The 16,152-nt window shown below is 39.3% G+C and overlaps 1 protein-coding gene across 2 annotated transcripts in view; it reads right to left on the bottom strand.

Moving 5' to 3' along the window:
- The window catches only part of LOC6562808 (roundabout homolog 2), a 57,368-nt gene that overhangs the window by 36,060 nt on the left and 5,156 nt on the right, over positions 1–16,152 (bottom strand). For both annotated transcript variants that reach the window (XM_043214628.1, XM_001988848.3), the window contains exon 2: positions 2,062–2,255. In XM_043214628.1, the coding sequence (XP_043070563.1) occupies positions 2,062–2,255 (194 nt within the window). The remainder of the gene's footprint in view (positions 1–2,061; positions 2,256–16,152) is intronic.

Genomic DNA, 16,152 nt, shown 5'->3' on the forward strand with positions numbered 1-16,152 from the left:
AATAAAGTAAATAATAACTTAAATTAAAATAAATTGATAGAGAAAAGATTTCCTATATTAACAAATACGCCAGTCAGCAATTCAAAATATAAATTTTCTATTCTCAATTTAAGCTCATTTTTATATGTATAAATAATACTGGTTTAAACTCAACTTTGGAGCTCGAAATTAAATGCATTCATTTACCTGGGATCAACAAGTTCAATAGTCAACGAGACTTAGCGCCAACGGAGCTAACAAAAATGCCAAAAATGTCCCACAGCGTATTAATTGTGGCCAAAAACAGGCAAGACGGGCTCAAAATAATGGCCCAGACACAGGACGCATACACGCTTCACAGCATAGGAAGAGCTTTTGAATTAATTCATTTAAAGCTCGTTAGATGCAGCAGCAAAAAATAAAGTGAAAATATATGAAAGCAACATTTGCAAAACGGAAGAGAGTGTCTGAAGTCTGATTGCTGGAATCCTGCACACCGAATCCTTTTTTGCACTTAAGTGATAAACAAATACACTCGCATCAGGCAAATACAAACACAAACACAAATACAAATGCAAAAATGCGAATGTGAATGCGGATACATAAGCACAGACTAGCACACAGACTACACAGACAGCCAGTCAGGCAGCCAGATCGAGTGTGAAAAGTGGCAGGCTCTAGATGGAGGATACAGACGGGAGCCTTGCAACACCACCCGAAAAAGGTTCTGCCCGCAGCAGCTGAAGCAGCAACAGCAGCAGCAGCAGCGTCTCCAACTGCATCATCAGCATAATCAACGCGCGCGTCGTTGGCTTTTTGCGTCGTAAATTGCTGAGTGCTCAGTCCAAGTGCTGCCACATTGCTATTGCTTGAACTACAGCTGCTTGCTCCTTGTTTCTGCCACAAAACACACACACACACACACAGCTACACACACACACACAGCTACACACACTCATTCACTCACTCATTTGAAGCTCATCAGGCTGCTGACTTTTGCTGCGTTGCCTGCCAACTTCCGTTTGTCTTTATTTGTCTGGCTGCTTCTGCTTTTGGCTTCGACTGCCTCCTACTGACCCGCCTTCCCTGCCGGCCTCTCTCCTAGAATCTCTCTCTCGACGTTCCTCTTAATGTTTGTTTACCTTGCGTTAATGAAGTTGTTGGCCACCCCAGCGAAAGGCTTGCAAAAATATTTTTGCAGCTCGCTAAAGATATATATATATATATAAATATATGTATAAAAATGTAAAAGAAAAAAATAAAAGCAATTAGTTTGTTCATCACTCAACAGATGGCCTGGCAAAATGAAAATGTTTAAACAGTGCAAAAGCAGCCGACTTTCCCGACCCCTTCCCCACAATTTTTCTGGCTCTGTTATTATGAATGAAAGCGCAGAGGCAGCAGCAGCAGCAGCAGCAGCAGAAGCAGAAAAAAAATAATTATGCATGCAGCACAATAAGTAAAAATGGTGGAAGCAAAAACCGAGAAATAATAATAATAAGTAAGCGAACCAGTGAAAATAATGTAAATATGCCACAGGCTCATTTCGTTATCCCAGCCAAAAGGATACAATGAGTATCTCGTCAAGTTTTGCCATGAAAAAATGTGCAAATATTATTGTTTCTAGTGCAGAAGTGTGAATAGAGAGTAATCGTTTTTTTTCGCCTGAAGAACCTTTAACAACAAACAATGACAAAGGATTCCGTTGTCACTTGCTCTTAAGGGAAGAATTATGAATCCTATAGTGGATTTGATTGATAAGTTTTTGTAGCAATATTATATTAATACAAAATGCCTAATGTGATTAAAATTAACTTTAAAATTAATAATTCGTTTTCTGCAGTTTGTCAGGCTTTTATCAATGAAATCTACAAATACTGCAAGTTGTCAAATATTATTTCCATTTTTTTTGGGGGTTAAAGAAAGAATTTAGAAAACATTCTTTTGAGAAATTGAAATTGTTTTAGTCTTAATATGGTAAGCATAATAATGAAATATGACTTGATAATCAACTCTCGAAAGAGTATTTCAAATGCGACCTGTTCGAGGATCGCTGATATTGTCATGTTGTGGTGGACTTACCTTGAGGAAAAACAATCCGCCCGCTGGCAGTGTGATGCGATGTGAACCCGGCAGTATTTTCAGTGGCACACCATCCTTATACCATTGAATGGTGGGCGTGGGTGAGCCCTCTGCCTTGCAATTAAGCGTTGCTGGCTCGTGTCGAGGCACCGTCGTATCTATGGGATGTTCCACTATTCGTGGCGGATGTGAACCTGCAAGAGATGTAGAATGAGCAATGAAGAAGTTAAAGCGCCTTTTTATACAAATTGCACAGGGATCTTGTAGCAAAAGTAGAGGAAGAGCAGGAGGAGAGCGTGGGTGGTACGGCGAGGAGGAGGTGAGTTTCCGTTTTCCGCTGCGTCAGTCGTCAGTCGTCAGCGGTTTGGCAAATGTTAAAAAGAGCTCCCTGGCAAATGAAAACAATGTTAATGCGCATTTCCGTTGACGTTGCAAATGAAGTTGCAGTTGCAACACACACACAACTGTCGCAATGCAATGGGGTTTGGGTTTAAGCATGGGCATGGGGCTTAAGGAAGCAACGTTTTTATATCAGCAGTCAGTCGCGCTGTGAATGGTGTTCAAAGGTTCAGTTTGGAATTAATTTGTGTAAATTTGCATATGCGGCAAAGGACCGCAGCGCAGCTTAGCACTTAAGTAGTTTTTTGTTTTTGCATAATGCGAAACTGCTAAATTAACTGATGGCATGGAGAGGGTGAATGGGACGAAGCTAGGCTTAAGACCTGTGCACAGGTTGGCCTGAGAGATAACCGAGATAAGCAAGGGATTAGCATAGTTTTAGTTTCATTTATGTGCATTCCAAATGTTTTGTGCAATTCTGTGACAAAGCAAATAAAAAAGTGAAACAATATTTATGTTAGAGCTTGAATACATTATTACAATACCAGTTAAAAACTTCATTGGAATATTGCATTGAGATTTACAGAGGCGAAAGTCTTTAAAATATATTTGCTGTGTGTTTGGCTGAACTTCATTTAATTTGCACATCGAAAATGTTTTAAAATGTAAGCTTTATTGCAACATTTAGCAACAGAAATCTATTATAAGTACACTAAAAACTAGAGTATAATCCAAGATCAGAAAGCTATTCAGCTTAGCTCTGATAAAGTTTTGGATGGGAAACAAATAACAAACCGGCTTACTCATGAAATTCTGTTGTAAGCTGAAAAGTGCTTTGGCTTACGTCAAATTGTTTTCCCAATCCTTAATCAGTATTCAACACTTTCGACTTTTTCACAAAAGTTTATATTTTATTTGGTTGGCACGTAAATCGAATGTTTGGTCACAAGAACTCTGCCAGTAACACACACATAAATTTCAATTTTCGTGTCATATAAAAACAATTTGCTGTCACACAGAATGTCTTCGATAACAATACGAGAACTCACAACTTGGTCGACAATGGAAAACTTTATTTATATCGCAGCATAAATCTATAAATACATTTTTATATAGATATGAGTGTAGTCGCTCTTATGTGTAGAAATACATATAAATGTATAAGTTCGCACATCGTTTGAAAATTGATATGTCAAAAAATGTTCGAATATTGAAACGTTATTAAATAAGAGGAAAAAAAAACGCAGCTGTTGTTGTAATAATTGTTGTTGCTGCTGCTGTTGATTGCATTGCCAGCAAACATGACAACAACAATAGCAATAACAGCCACAATAACAACAACTTCACAGCTCGAGGCAAAAGTTGCATGTCATGCAACAGACGCTGCACAAAGTCGAGCTGTAAATCGAATAGACATTGGGGGAGAAGGCGTCGTCGAATTCGAATCGGAATCGTTGTTGTTATTCTCGTTGTTGGTAGCTGAGCGGGGGAGGGCGAGACGTGTTGCATGTTGGTCGACTTGCCGGAGGGTCTCGCATTCGTCGGGTTCACAGGCAAGACGCATGTCAATGTTATTTCAGCAATGAAAAAATAAAAACACTGAAGTGCCAACTGGTGGCGGGGTGGTGAGGGGTGGTAGTTATGGCCGGGCCAAAAATCAGCACGCCAACAAAACAGGAAGAAAAAAAACACAGAGCAGCAAAAAAAAAGCCAACAAATGAAATTGAAGTTGAGTCCAAATGTGTTCAATGCGCACATTTTGAGGGTTAAATGTCGCATGTAGGTGGTTGTCAGAATTGTGGGCGGGCTGCAGACCAAAAAGTTTCTGGACCGTGGAGTTTTTTTGTTTATTTTGTTTTGTATTTTTTTTTTGTTTTGGTGTTTACATATCTTTGCTGACCAGGCGAGGGCCAAGAAGCGAAACTGGCTTTTGGTTGCGGTTGTGGCTGGTGCCCTGCGGTAATGTTCAACACCTAAAAAAGGTTGTTTTTATAAATGACAAAACTACTGGCCGGGGTAGGCAGGCGTTGGGTGTTAGGAGGGTGTGGTGCTGACGCCAACAGACTGGCTGGCAAGCAAAGTTCACAGCTTTTGTATCACCCTGTTTGCATCAAAGGGTAAATGGGTGTGTCAGTCACCGAGTCAGATTCATATCTTGAAATCAATAAAGTAGATAAGGATTAAAGATTAATGCATGTAAAATAAATTATAATTTAATAAAATTGCAATGCTCTCTACAACGGTATAATGAGCACTGGCTAAAAATAGAACCAGAAAATGTATTATAATTTTAAACCTAATACTCATATTTTATCAGATCACTCATTAAAGAAGGAACGGAATTGAGATAGGCATTGACATTGAGATATAACTACACAAATGTTACTAATTCTGCTGATCAACATTATCTTTTATCTGAATTACAGCTGAAATACCCTAACACACTAAATGCCCGCCACATGTAGAGCATCTAAAGCCGAACTACCCCACAGACCCCTTATAAGGCATGATTTGGCAGTTGTTATCGTGCTTGTTCATGTTGCTGTTGCGGCGGTAAAGTTTGCGTGTGCATTTAATAAAACGATTCGCAACTAAATAATTCAATTATCAAACTGAAAACTGCATTGAGTAACTCGCCTTGCCCAGAGCCCAGAGGCCTACTAATTTAGTTTTAATTGCATGGCAGTCTTAGCCCACATATGGATGCATGTAAACCTATATGTAAATCATTATATAATCTGGGTCCTTGTGCAAATTATATATGTATATATTGTGTATGTTGGCTAAGACATACAAAGAATGTAACAACATGGGGTAAAATGCACGAAATTTGCATAAATTGCTAAAACGACAAAGGCATTTCCAAGCGCTTATGCAAAATGCAAAACTGCCAAGCGACCAAAAAGGACTGGGAAACAACCCAAAGACTAACCCAGGAAAGGAAAACGCTCAAGACGAGGACGAAGACGAAGACGAAGAAGAAGACGTTCGAGTATGAGTGCTTTCGTGGTATGGCCAAATGCCTGAAGAAAATTGCAGAGTGCAGTTTTTTGGTCTCTGGTAAAAACTGTTCTCCAAACTGGGCTTCACTTAACAAGCAAAATATTTGCAGCAATTTCCTTAAACATTCTCTTTTTTGTTTTAGCACATGAGTGTGTGTGTATGTATGTGTGTTTGTGCGTATGTAGTACCTTTATATAATAACACACATTTGCATGCTTGCTTTTGTTGCCTGTCGGCCAAAAATAAAACAAAGCCATCAACTGAGCGACTTCAACGCTTCGCTGTAGCTCGCTTCATGTGCTGCATTCTTAAAGGCATTTTCCCCTCTTACATCATCAATCAAAGGGCCTAAAGGACCTCTGGTACCCGTTGTTGTTGTTGTTGTTGCTGTTGCTGCTGCTGCCTGTTTGGACTGTTGTTTTAATTAGGACGCTGCTAATTGTTTTAGTAGCATACTTTTGGGCTGTTTGCCACTCAGGCGAAACTGTGTTACGAGTAGTCGAAGTAGTTGCACGTCCAATGCGATAATTAAATTTTGTGCCATAATTTATGTGTTGCAACAACAGCTGCTGTTGCTACTTCTGCTTCTGCTTCTGCTGCTAAGCAAATTTATCTAGTGGGTGGTTAAAAGCAATTTCTGGCGCAGAAAGTTGAGTACATTTTGCAAGAAATACGAGTATGTTTATAAAGTAAACTTGGCATGCTTTTGCAGTTACTTTAATTTCATCTAGATACTGGAACGCAAAATAGAGAGATATTCTTATGGTAGATACCAAAAGATGTGAAAACAAACCAATAAATTGCTTTGTTCTGAAATGTCTTGTTTTAAAATATAAATAAATGGAAATCATTAATACATACACCTCCGAAATTCAATTTAAAGCTCCTGTTTTTGCATATTAAATTCAATTTGAATTTGAAAATGTTTTTATAGTTCAACATTAGCTAATTTAAATATGCGTAAGAGAAAGAATCAACATATAAATATGTTGGGCATATTTTATATACATTGCTTATGTTATTAGTCAGTTGACAAGAATGTTTCTATATGTTTTACATAATGCAATTCTTATTAAAATTTAAAGAACTTTTAAGCATTACATTTTTCTAAAATACATAAATATTAAAATTATATTAATACAAAATATGTGCCAGTCATTTCATATGAATACAAAACAAAACTTATATCACATTTTGTATAATTAACCATGGATCGCATTTATATTCAAAATTGTATATCAACCACCCAAGAAAAGTTGAGAACTTATCACCACAATAATTTCATTGTCGCCTCTGTGAACACGACTCTATTTCGACCGAAATGTTGTGTGTATTTTTTCTTTTGAATAGGAAACTGAACCCAAATGAGTCAAATTAAAGTTGGTGAATGCTTCGTGTGCAGCAAATTGTTTCCGGGGATGTTGTTAAAAGTTTTTTGTTTAGTTATGAATCATAACGACGCACAAGCAACAAGAACAGCCACAGCAACAATAACAACAAATATGGCTATAAATTATATCGTTTAGACCAACAGTTTTTTCGTTTGTTTTCTTTTTAACTCACTAGCTGTCAAACTGGCAAGGGTTGCGAAATAGGCGGGCCCCAGTTTAACAATGACTCACAACTTTTACAAATGAATTGCTTATTTTTTTTGGGAGAAGGTGTGTGTGTTTGAGTGTTTTTCTGACACTCTTGTTGTCGACTTACATTGTAAACGTGTCAAGAGTCAAGATTTCTGTGGTTAAATTATGAAATGCAATAAATGCAAAAAGCAAGCGAGCGATGCATTGCCATCAAACTCAACGTCAACTGCAAATGTTTCTCCAAAAAACACACACACACACACAGAGCTCACAGAAAACAGAAAACGGCAGCTGGAAAACTGTCTGCCTGCGACTGCATATAAAGTGCAAATAATATAAATAATTCAAAACACACGAGAGACTGAATACACACACACACACACATACACCGAAACATTTGCATTGACACACTTCAAACAGCAAAACCCGCATCCAACCCCAACCCACCTTGTAGTCCTGTCTAAGGTTTGGCCCACTCCCGCCGCTGTGGCTCCTACTAAATGCATTACAATGCCAAATGCAACGCTCCTCTAGCTCGCTCCAAATGTGCAAATACTTTTAGACATTCTTAGCATCTGGTTGGATGGTTTGGGTTGGCTGTGGCAGGATTTTTACCTCGTCTATATAAATCGAGCGCCCACTGAGTCAGTCAGTCAGTCCGTCGACTCATATGTGCATGTATTTTTACAACTGCTGCTCCACATTCTCGCAGCGCACCTACAACCACAGCCCACTTTCCACACTCAACCCACCAAAAGATAAAAAAAAAAACACATATGTCGAATACGTGGTGTTGCATGTAGCTACAGATACAACTAAGTTTATGCAATCGCACTTGGCTCTGGCCAAAAGTTACAGCCTTGACGCTAGCTTAGCGTACCAGCACCACCACAACGACACCACACAGCAGCACAAACTACTCTAACACACACACACACACACACACACACACACACACACATACAGATGCACACACACACAAATACATCCATACACTTGTATATACTGCTGTCAAATGCAAACTTTTCACATTGAATTTTCCAGCACAGCGCATTAAACGACAAAATCCTCAAATATATGAAGTATCTGTAGCTGTATAGGTGTGTGTGTGTGTGTGTGTGTGTGTGTATTGGTTTGTGTAGATGTCAGCTGGCATTGAGAAGAGAAAAGAGTATATTGCACTTCTTATCAAATTTGAATTGACGGAATTGTTGGGAAAAATCCCATAATTTAATTGTAGAATAATAATAATAATGGAAATCATGTAAAATGGAGATGGAAATATATCCGATCCCATAAAGTATGAAAGTTATCGATAAACCACACACAGTGTATCCCCTAGTCGAGCACTCCTGACTAGATTCTTATATTTTTAGCCAGTTATTTGGCGGCAAAAGTTTGTGAAGCGTAAAATGTTGCAGCAGGGCAGAGCAGGATGGCTGTTTGGCAGTCATATGATATTTTTATTTGCACATCGGAACATTTGAAATTCTAGTTTGTGGGATGGCTCATTAAGCAGCAAATACGAACAGCAACAGCAGCAGCAACAGCAGCAGAAATGCCAACACCAATAGCCACGCATACACACACACACCTATCCAATCACCCACATGAACTGCCCCGGGGTCAGATCACGAAAATGTTGGTTCGTGTCAAGCAGCTGTGTCAAATGCTAATTAAAATCAAGCGGCATTCGCTTGTATAAACAGATATCCTGACAAGAGTGTGGGGCAGTGAGGCATGAGGCATGGAGCATGGTGCGCAGGTAAACTAAAATCACAGGACATCGTCAGAGAGCGCCAACGCCAACGCTAACGCCATCATCATCATTATCCTTGTCATCGTCAACAGCAATCAAGATAAAAGATAAGTTAAATGCCGAGCGAACAAAGTGGTGAAACTAGGCGGGAGCGGTAAGGAACAGGAACTGGAGATGGTTCTGTGCCACGCCTGACTTGCTGCTGCTGCTTGTTTGTTTTGTAATAAAGTCCTGGACTCAGTCTCTCTATCTGCCCACTCTTGGAGCTCTGCGGCTCGCATCAAAGCAAACTTTGAGCTGCCTTCGGTTTTTTGGCTAGTGATTTGGTCGCTTGATTGCTTTCACTCATCCTGGCAACCAGACTGCTACCCATTATGGGCCACAGTACGTGCAAGCACCAAAAGGACACGCTTCTCTGAATGTTGCTGCTCTCTCACTCTCTCTCTCTCTCTCTCTCTCTCTCTGTGTGAGTGTTAGTCTGTGTGTGTATGGGAATTTGTATGGGTGTGCATGTTAATTTCAATCTGCCTGATTGAGGGGGATGTCTCTTTTCTATCTGTATGTGTGTCTGTCAGTCTATCTGTCCTTCGTCCTTCGAGTGCCCCATAACAACACGTTCGGCTCATAATTTGGAGTGAAAATTTTCAATTAAACTTAATTGCATTAAAAGCGAAGGGTTCAATCTGTCGTTACAGTCATTCTCTTTATGCTACCCTTCGTTTTGTTCCTGTCGTTGTTCTTATTGTTCTTGTTGGGTTTACTTTTTAACTTGTGCTGTGCCGCCCCCTTATTTTCGCACCCGCCCCTACCTCCACAACTCCCTTCATTAGACGCTTTATAGTTGTTGCTGTTTTTTTATGGTCTCTGAACTTTTTATGCTGCAATAGGTTTAGCTTTTGTCGGTTTCAGCAGAGGGTGGTGTGGTGGAGTGGTTTGCCTGCTTGGAGCTCTCGTTAAATATAGTCAATTTAGTTCGCTGTTTGTTTTTTATGTACCCTCGAAAGTCATTTTAGTTTTCCCTTATTCATAAATTATAAACAAATTTGAATTAATTTTTGAAATTTCATTAAAATTTCATTGGATCATATTTTTGAGCTTTATGTTACCATTAAAATTGAGTTACTGCTGCCTGTAAAATTTGAATTGATGCTTAGCCAGAATCGTTTTTAGTTTCCCTTATAACTTAATACATTTCTATAAAGTCGTTGAGTTATATGTCTAGTAAACTATTTTGGAAATTTTTTTCGAATGTATCTTTAATCTCTCAATAAAAACTTTTTTAATTTGTCATCATAAGCTTTACCAATAACTACATTTATTTTACTATGTAAATTGTTAAGTATTTATTTTTTCTGTATTTTCATTAAAAATTATTGTTATAATAGGCTAAAGGTTGATAATTGACCACATATTTCGTTTTAGCCAGGTTGAATTATAACTGTCCATGAAATCCTAAAGCAAAGCACACAAAATTTGCCAGCTTTGCAACTAAGCACTTAAGGGCCTACATGCCACCCAAACTGCCACTGTCAACACCTCCAGTTTGGAACCACTTTGGTGCCTTCCACTTGATGTAAGCGTCAAACAAACGCTTTACTCGACTTCTTTTTTTTGTTGTTGTGTGTAGGAGTGTGTGTAAATTGCAACGCATAAATCTTTGTGACAAACAGCACACACACACACACACATATCACATCACAACACATACTCGAAATATACAATAGAAGTGATGCGACAGCCATTTTTCAAAAACAAAACAGTCTGACAAATAAAACAAAACAAGACGAAGTGAAACGAATTTGAGGCATGAGAATGCGAATGTAAAAAACATTTACAAAGAATGAAACAGGCTAAATTCTACAGGAATGAAAACAAAAAAAAAAAAACAAGAAATCTCACTCTTGGTAAAAAAAAGAAGAAAAAACCTGAAAAAGAAGAGAAGCAGGCAAAACGCATGATTGTCTTAATGGCTTCGACATGTTTGCAAAACGACTGTCAAAAGCAGCCATGTCAGGATCTGTTTGGGTCTCGAGCAGGCGTCAAGCAAACTCGCATGGAATCACAGTTAGATAGAAAAGGACCGTGACCGTGATGGAGAGAGAGAGAGAGAAAGCGATTGAGAGTGAGAAATGGAGATGAAGTATTGTTTCTATGCCTTGACATTCTATCTACACTGAGAAAAAGTGATGTATCGCTATAAAAATCGGCCGTAACTGCTGGTGCTTGGAAAAACACTCTATATGCACAAAAACAAATTTCTTACAAATGGAATAATTTAATTTAGGAATCCATATCTTTAATTTTAAAGAATAACATTCTGAAAGTATAAGTGCAACATTTGAAATTTTTAGCTGCACCTACTTTACTTAATATAGAAACTTTGCAGTGTATTTTTGGCAAATGATTACTCTAACTTCAGGGAAACTTTAATGTTTTCTAAGAAAAGGCAAGGACTAGGCCGTATATTTTGCTGAGTGTAGACGTGTGTGTGTATGTTGCTTCTGTATGTCTTTTCGATTTCTCGCAATGCTCTTCATGACATGCGTCAGCATTGAATGCGACTGCCACACACTTGAGCTTGTCATATGCCTCCTGCTCCTGCTCCGGCTCCGGCTCCTGCTCCGGCTCCTGCTCCAGCTCCTGCTCCGACTCCTGCTCCGGCTCCTGCCCACCCCCTCTCATGCTGCATCAGTTTCCATCTTGTGTGTGCACAAATCGCATGGCATGACATAAAGTCACTCAGTCATGCAGCCGCAGCACTTGATACACTGCCCATTTTTTCCTCGTCTTTTTTGGGGTGCATTCCCCCAAAAAAAAAGAAAGCACAATGATCCCATTCAGTTGCTCAACACAAACACTTAGACACGCGCTCGCCTCAGCTAGGGAAGGGAGTGAGATGGTTTTTTTTTAGGGGGGTCTGCCTTGTAAATTGAATTTCTCACCTGAATGCTTCGGCCAGTGTCTGCGTATGTAATTATCGTTATCGATATCGCGTATACGCACAGTTGGCCTTAAATTGTTGTTTTTGTCTTCTTTTTTTAGCTAGGGTCGCACATTTAACCCTCGTTAAGCAATATCGAAATTAACGCTTTATGTATTTAGTTCACATGAACAAAAACGGACACTTTTAAGGCATCGCTTCTACCCCCCGCTCCCCTCAACTGGCAATCAGCCGTTGCCTATGAAGTTATTAAAAGTAAATTAGGGTTGTTGTAACCAGCAAAACGAAGCCTGAAACCAGTTTTTAGCTGTCTGTCCGTGTGGGGGTGGATGGTTGCTTGGGCTGGTTGTCAACGGCTACTGTCCTGTAATGTCCTGTCCGCACCAGCAACACCCACTCATTGTAAGGGTTGCGTGCCTTTAACGCGTTCTGCTTTTATTGTTCGTGTTGCTGTTGTTGTAGTTGCTCAGTCTCTGCTGTTGTTTTGTTGCTAACTTAATTGTCAACATGGGAATTTTTAAGCTAAACAACAACTTGCATAGTTTAGCTGATATCGGAGAATGTGTGTGTGTTTGTGTGTGTGTCTATGTGTTTAGAGTGTTTATGTCTGGGATTTACGAGGCAAAGTTTCAATTATTTTCAGATTTGTTTAATTACGCATGCATGGCATCTGCATACACTCAGCTACAAATTGATTTTTAAGTGTGCGGCTTGAGTCTTGTCAATCAACTCTTAATTAAGAATCCGCCTGAACGTATCTCATACACACACTTCAACTATGTCAAGTACTTTGATGTTGCAAGACTATTTGTTACCCTACACTTGTGAGGAAAGTCATCAAGGCTCATCTTGCTCACAGACTATCGTAATACTTGTTTGAATTTGAAAAGAATTTGAGTTTATTTTTTACGCGACTTAAAGATGTGAATTTAAATGTAAAAAGCATTTATAAAAATTTGCTATTTTTATAATTTTAATTTAAATAACTAAATTAATCTATTAAATGATATTTATAGTAGGAATCGACAAATATACGCTTACTATTATAAATCGTATTCAGATATTCGATTACGATTTGCTATTTTAATAGACTATCTATAAGAAGTCGAGTTTGGCATACAGAATATAGTTCTATGATTCGAATCAGACACAGGGAGCAGCAGCATCAGATAGTTTCAAAATCAGTAAGGGTGAGGGGAGGCAGTCTTTTAATGGGCGTGGCTTGCACACCTTTGAAGTGCAACAGCCGCGAGCAAAGTTGAAAAGTGCGCTTGTTAACATTCCTTAATTGCTGTTGTTGTTGTTGTTGCTGCTGCCTTGGGGGCCTTTGCTAAGGGGGCGTCGGAGAGTGCAGAGAGTCAGGCACGACAAGGATGTCGACAAGGACGACAATGACGAGTGCAATTATACAAAAACTACTTAGGCGCGCATCCTGCCTGGCAGGCAAGAAGACGCAGACTCGACTCGATAGGACTCGACTCGACTCGACACGACAGGACTCAAAGCAGGACTCCTTGCTGCTGCTTCTGACAAACAGGCAGCGCAACAAAATTGAAAGAAAATTCACTTTCGTGTTGTAAATTTGTAAACATCCTTGAAAAAATAGCTAAAGGCAGTCTTGAGAGTTGAATTGTTGCTTGGAATGACAAGTGGCGGGCTGGAGCGAATTGGTAACGCAGATAGGAGAAAAGACAGTGGTGAAAATTGCAGCTGCTGATGACAGCCGCAATGCAATTTGCCGTGCAACTTTTATAATGCCCAAGAATAGGGAAAACTGAAGCACTTTGCCAATTATCCATTGGTAACGAGGCATCTGGCTACCCACATCCGAGACTGTGTCCCATCTAAGGGAGCCTATCAGCAGCACTGATGGCCAAACAACATTTGTCATTAAGTCAATAAGCGTACTGTGCTCAAATGTACATAAAATAAAGCCAAAGTCAGAACAAAGCAATTGGTAAGGAGAAGGCCATTAAATTTCAGGCAGGTCCTTTATGCGTGCTCATGTGTTTTGCACAACGACAAAAGCCGATTTATGCCCAATTGGATTTGCTGCTAAGAGCCACAATTCATGTTTTTTTTTTTTTATGACCGGATGCCTATTACAAGGATTCCCAAACGTTGCGAATTGCCAACGCTTTTTTAATAAATATAAAATGTCCAAGCACACAAAAGCGCAAAGCCTGAAAAGAAAGGAAAAGGTGAGTCTACCAGCGAACACACACACACACGCACAACCATAGACACCCTCGCACACATAGCAAAATGTTTAGCGTTGATGGTCCGGCATGTCCTTTTGGGGCAGAGGAGCAGAGCTCAAGATACGGCTTTCGTCCATTCATAAAGACCATGTCCGTTGTGCTGGGCTCGCTTTTCATTTGATTTGCTTGTTATAAAGCTCAAGTTTTATGGCCTTTTCTTTTCTTTGGAATTTCTGTTCTTTTCTTGTATTTTCTTGCTGGTCCAAAATGTCCAACAAGTTCAGGCCTATCGATTTGCTGACCAGCATCGTCAGGACCTGGCTGCGGGGTGAGAGAGTCCTGACAATCTGCTGTCTTGACATTTCGGGACGCGTTCATCATCACCCTGTTGACATTGATAAATTATGCAAGCTGCTCGGGGCAACAGCTGAGTCCGGCACACATACAAAACTCATTTTAACTAGGCATATTTTTTCATAGCCTTTCTCCTGTCCTGCAACAGCAGCAACAAATGGCTGTTGCGCTCTTCTTGGCCTTGCCGAGATTTTCTTTGTGTGTTTGTGTGCCTCAGAGGGCAATGAGTTGGCAAAAATTATGACTCGTTGGCGTTAAGTCATCTAAAAATATACACAGATACATCTTATACATATACTCTGTATACAAGCAAAGGGTTAACAAAATGGTTTTGCATCGGGGCATTTAAAATTTAAGTGCCTGGCGTTGTGTGTCGTTGCTTGCTGCCAGGGCAAGTGGAATAAATGGAAAATAAAGCACTCTTATTTCGAGCTGCTAAAGTCACGAAGAGAACACAGATTATGTGGGATGCAAATCGATGCTTGGTTATACTTAAAGACAGTAAAAGGAATCGAAGCATATGATACGTTACTGTACAGAGAATTGAAAAAAAAAAAACTATAAATTCTAAATTACATTTAAAATATTAAATATCAATGAGTATCTTATACCATTCTAATAATTTAGAAAATAAATAAATAAATTTTTAAAGAGTTTTTGAAATGGTTATCTGTATTTTGTTATTTGACATTTTCCACTCCTCGAGATAAACTTTTGCTTGCACTTCGAGCTACTTGCAGCTAATTGTGTATTTTCATTCCTGATTGCAATTTGCTCCTCCACTCGGCCACTCGGAGTTCAGCACTGTCAGGTCCTTTAGCGCTGTCCAGTTCAATTTCGGTACTTTCAAGTATTTTGCTCGTAAAATCATAACCTACATTTAACATTTGTTTTTATATTTTGCACTCAGCTGCTTGTAAAAGCTGCTTACACTAAAGCCCTGGAATTTTCAACTTGAATTGACAACTTTGACATAATTGACTGCAAGCGCAACATGAGAAGAATCGTAAAAGGCGACAGAGAACAAAATAGGAAGAGAAATTGAAGAAAGGCAGAGCCACAAAAATGGTGTAAACATAAACGCATAACAACTCATAAACAACGCTAGTCCTTGGGCAGCCTTCAAGCGTGTACAAACTGTATACAAAGTTCATATAAAAATGAAAAAGCCGCACTTTCTCATAATGAGCCCGTTGAACGAGTTAAAGGCGGCGGCCAGAACTTTGACGTTGATGATGCCCATCAACTCAATCTGGACTATTTTTATAACAATTTTATAATATTTTTAGCATTTATTTTGCTCCGCTGCCTCGTCATCTTCTACTTCATCTTCCATTATTGTGTGCACTTCGCGCTTGGCCCTCATCTTCATTAGCACATTAAAATGTCAATGACACTTTGCTGCGGGGGCGTTGACGGGTGCACGGTTCAAGGGTCGAAAGGGTAAATATTTAAAAAATGCGCCAGAAATGCGAGCAAGTGCCAAGTGAATCAACGAAACGTACTCCACAGCTTCCCAGACGATGACAGCAACAACGGCTTCCTTTGCGCCAGACATTCTTAACCCGGACACGGACGTCACAGTCTGAGCCGTCGGTCACTCAATGCTTTATGATTGCTCCGGCGCCAGGCTTGCCACAAAAACAAGCAACAACAACAACAAAAAATCGTGAAAAAAGAATAAGAAAAGTGGTCATAAAAAATATTCTCAACACTTGTTTATGTCAGCGTTCCGTTGTTTCGACCATTTTCAAGTTGTTTCACAACATTTAATTGGGTATATAAAATATTAAATGCAGCAAATTGGGTCTGCAATTTTCTTGACTTGAAAAAGAGCGGTGAAAGTTCTCCACTAAAATCATATAATATCAGCTTGCTCTTCACATATAGAAATGTTAACATATTTTTGCA

The sequence above is a fragment of the Drosophila grimshawi genome, unplaced genomic scaffold, assembly GCF_018153295.1.
Source record: "Drosophila grimshawi isolate 15287-2541.00 unplaced genomic scaffold, ASM1815329v1 contig_1377, whole genome shotgun sequence".
Lineage (NCBI taxonomy): Eukaryota > Metazoa > Arthropoda > Insecta > Diptera > Drosophilidae > Drosophila > Drosophila grimshawi.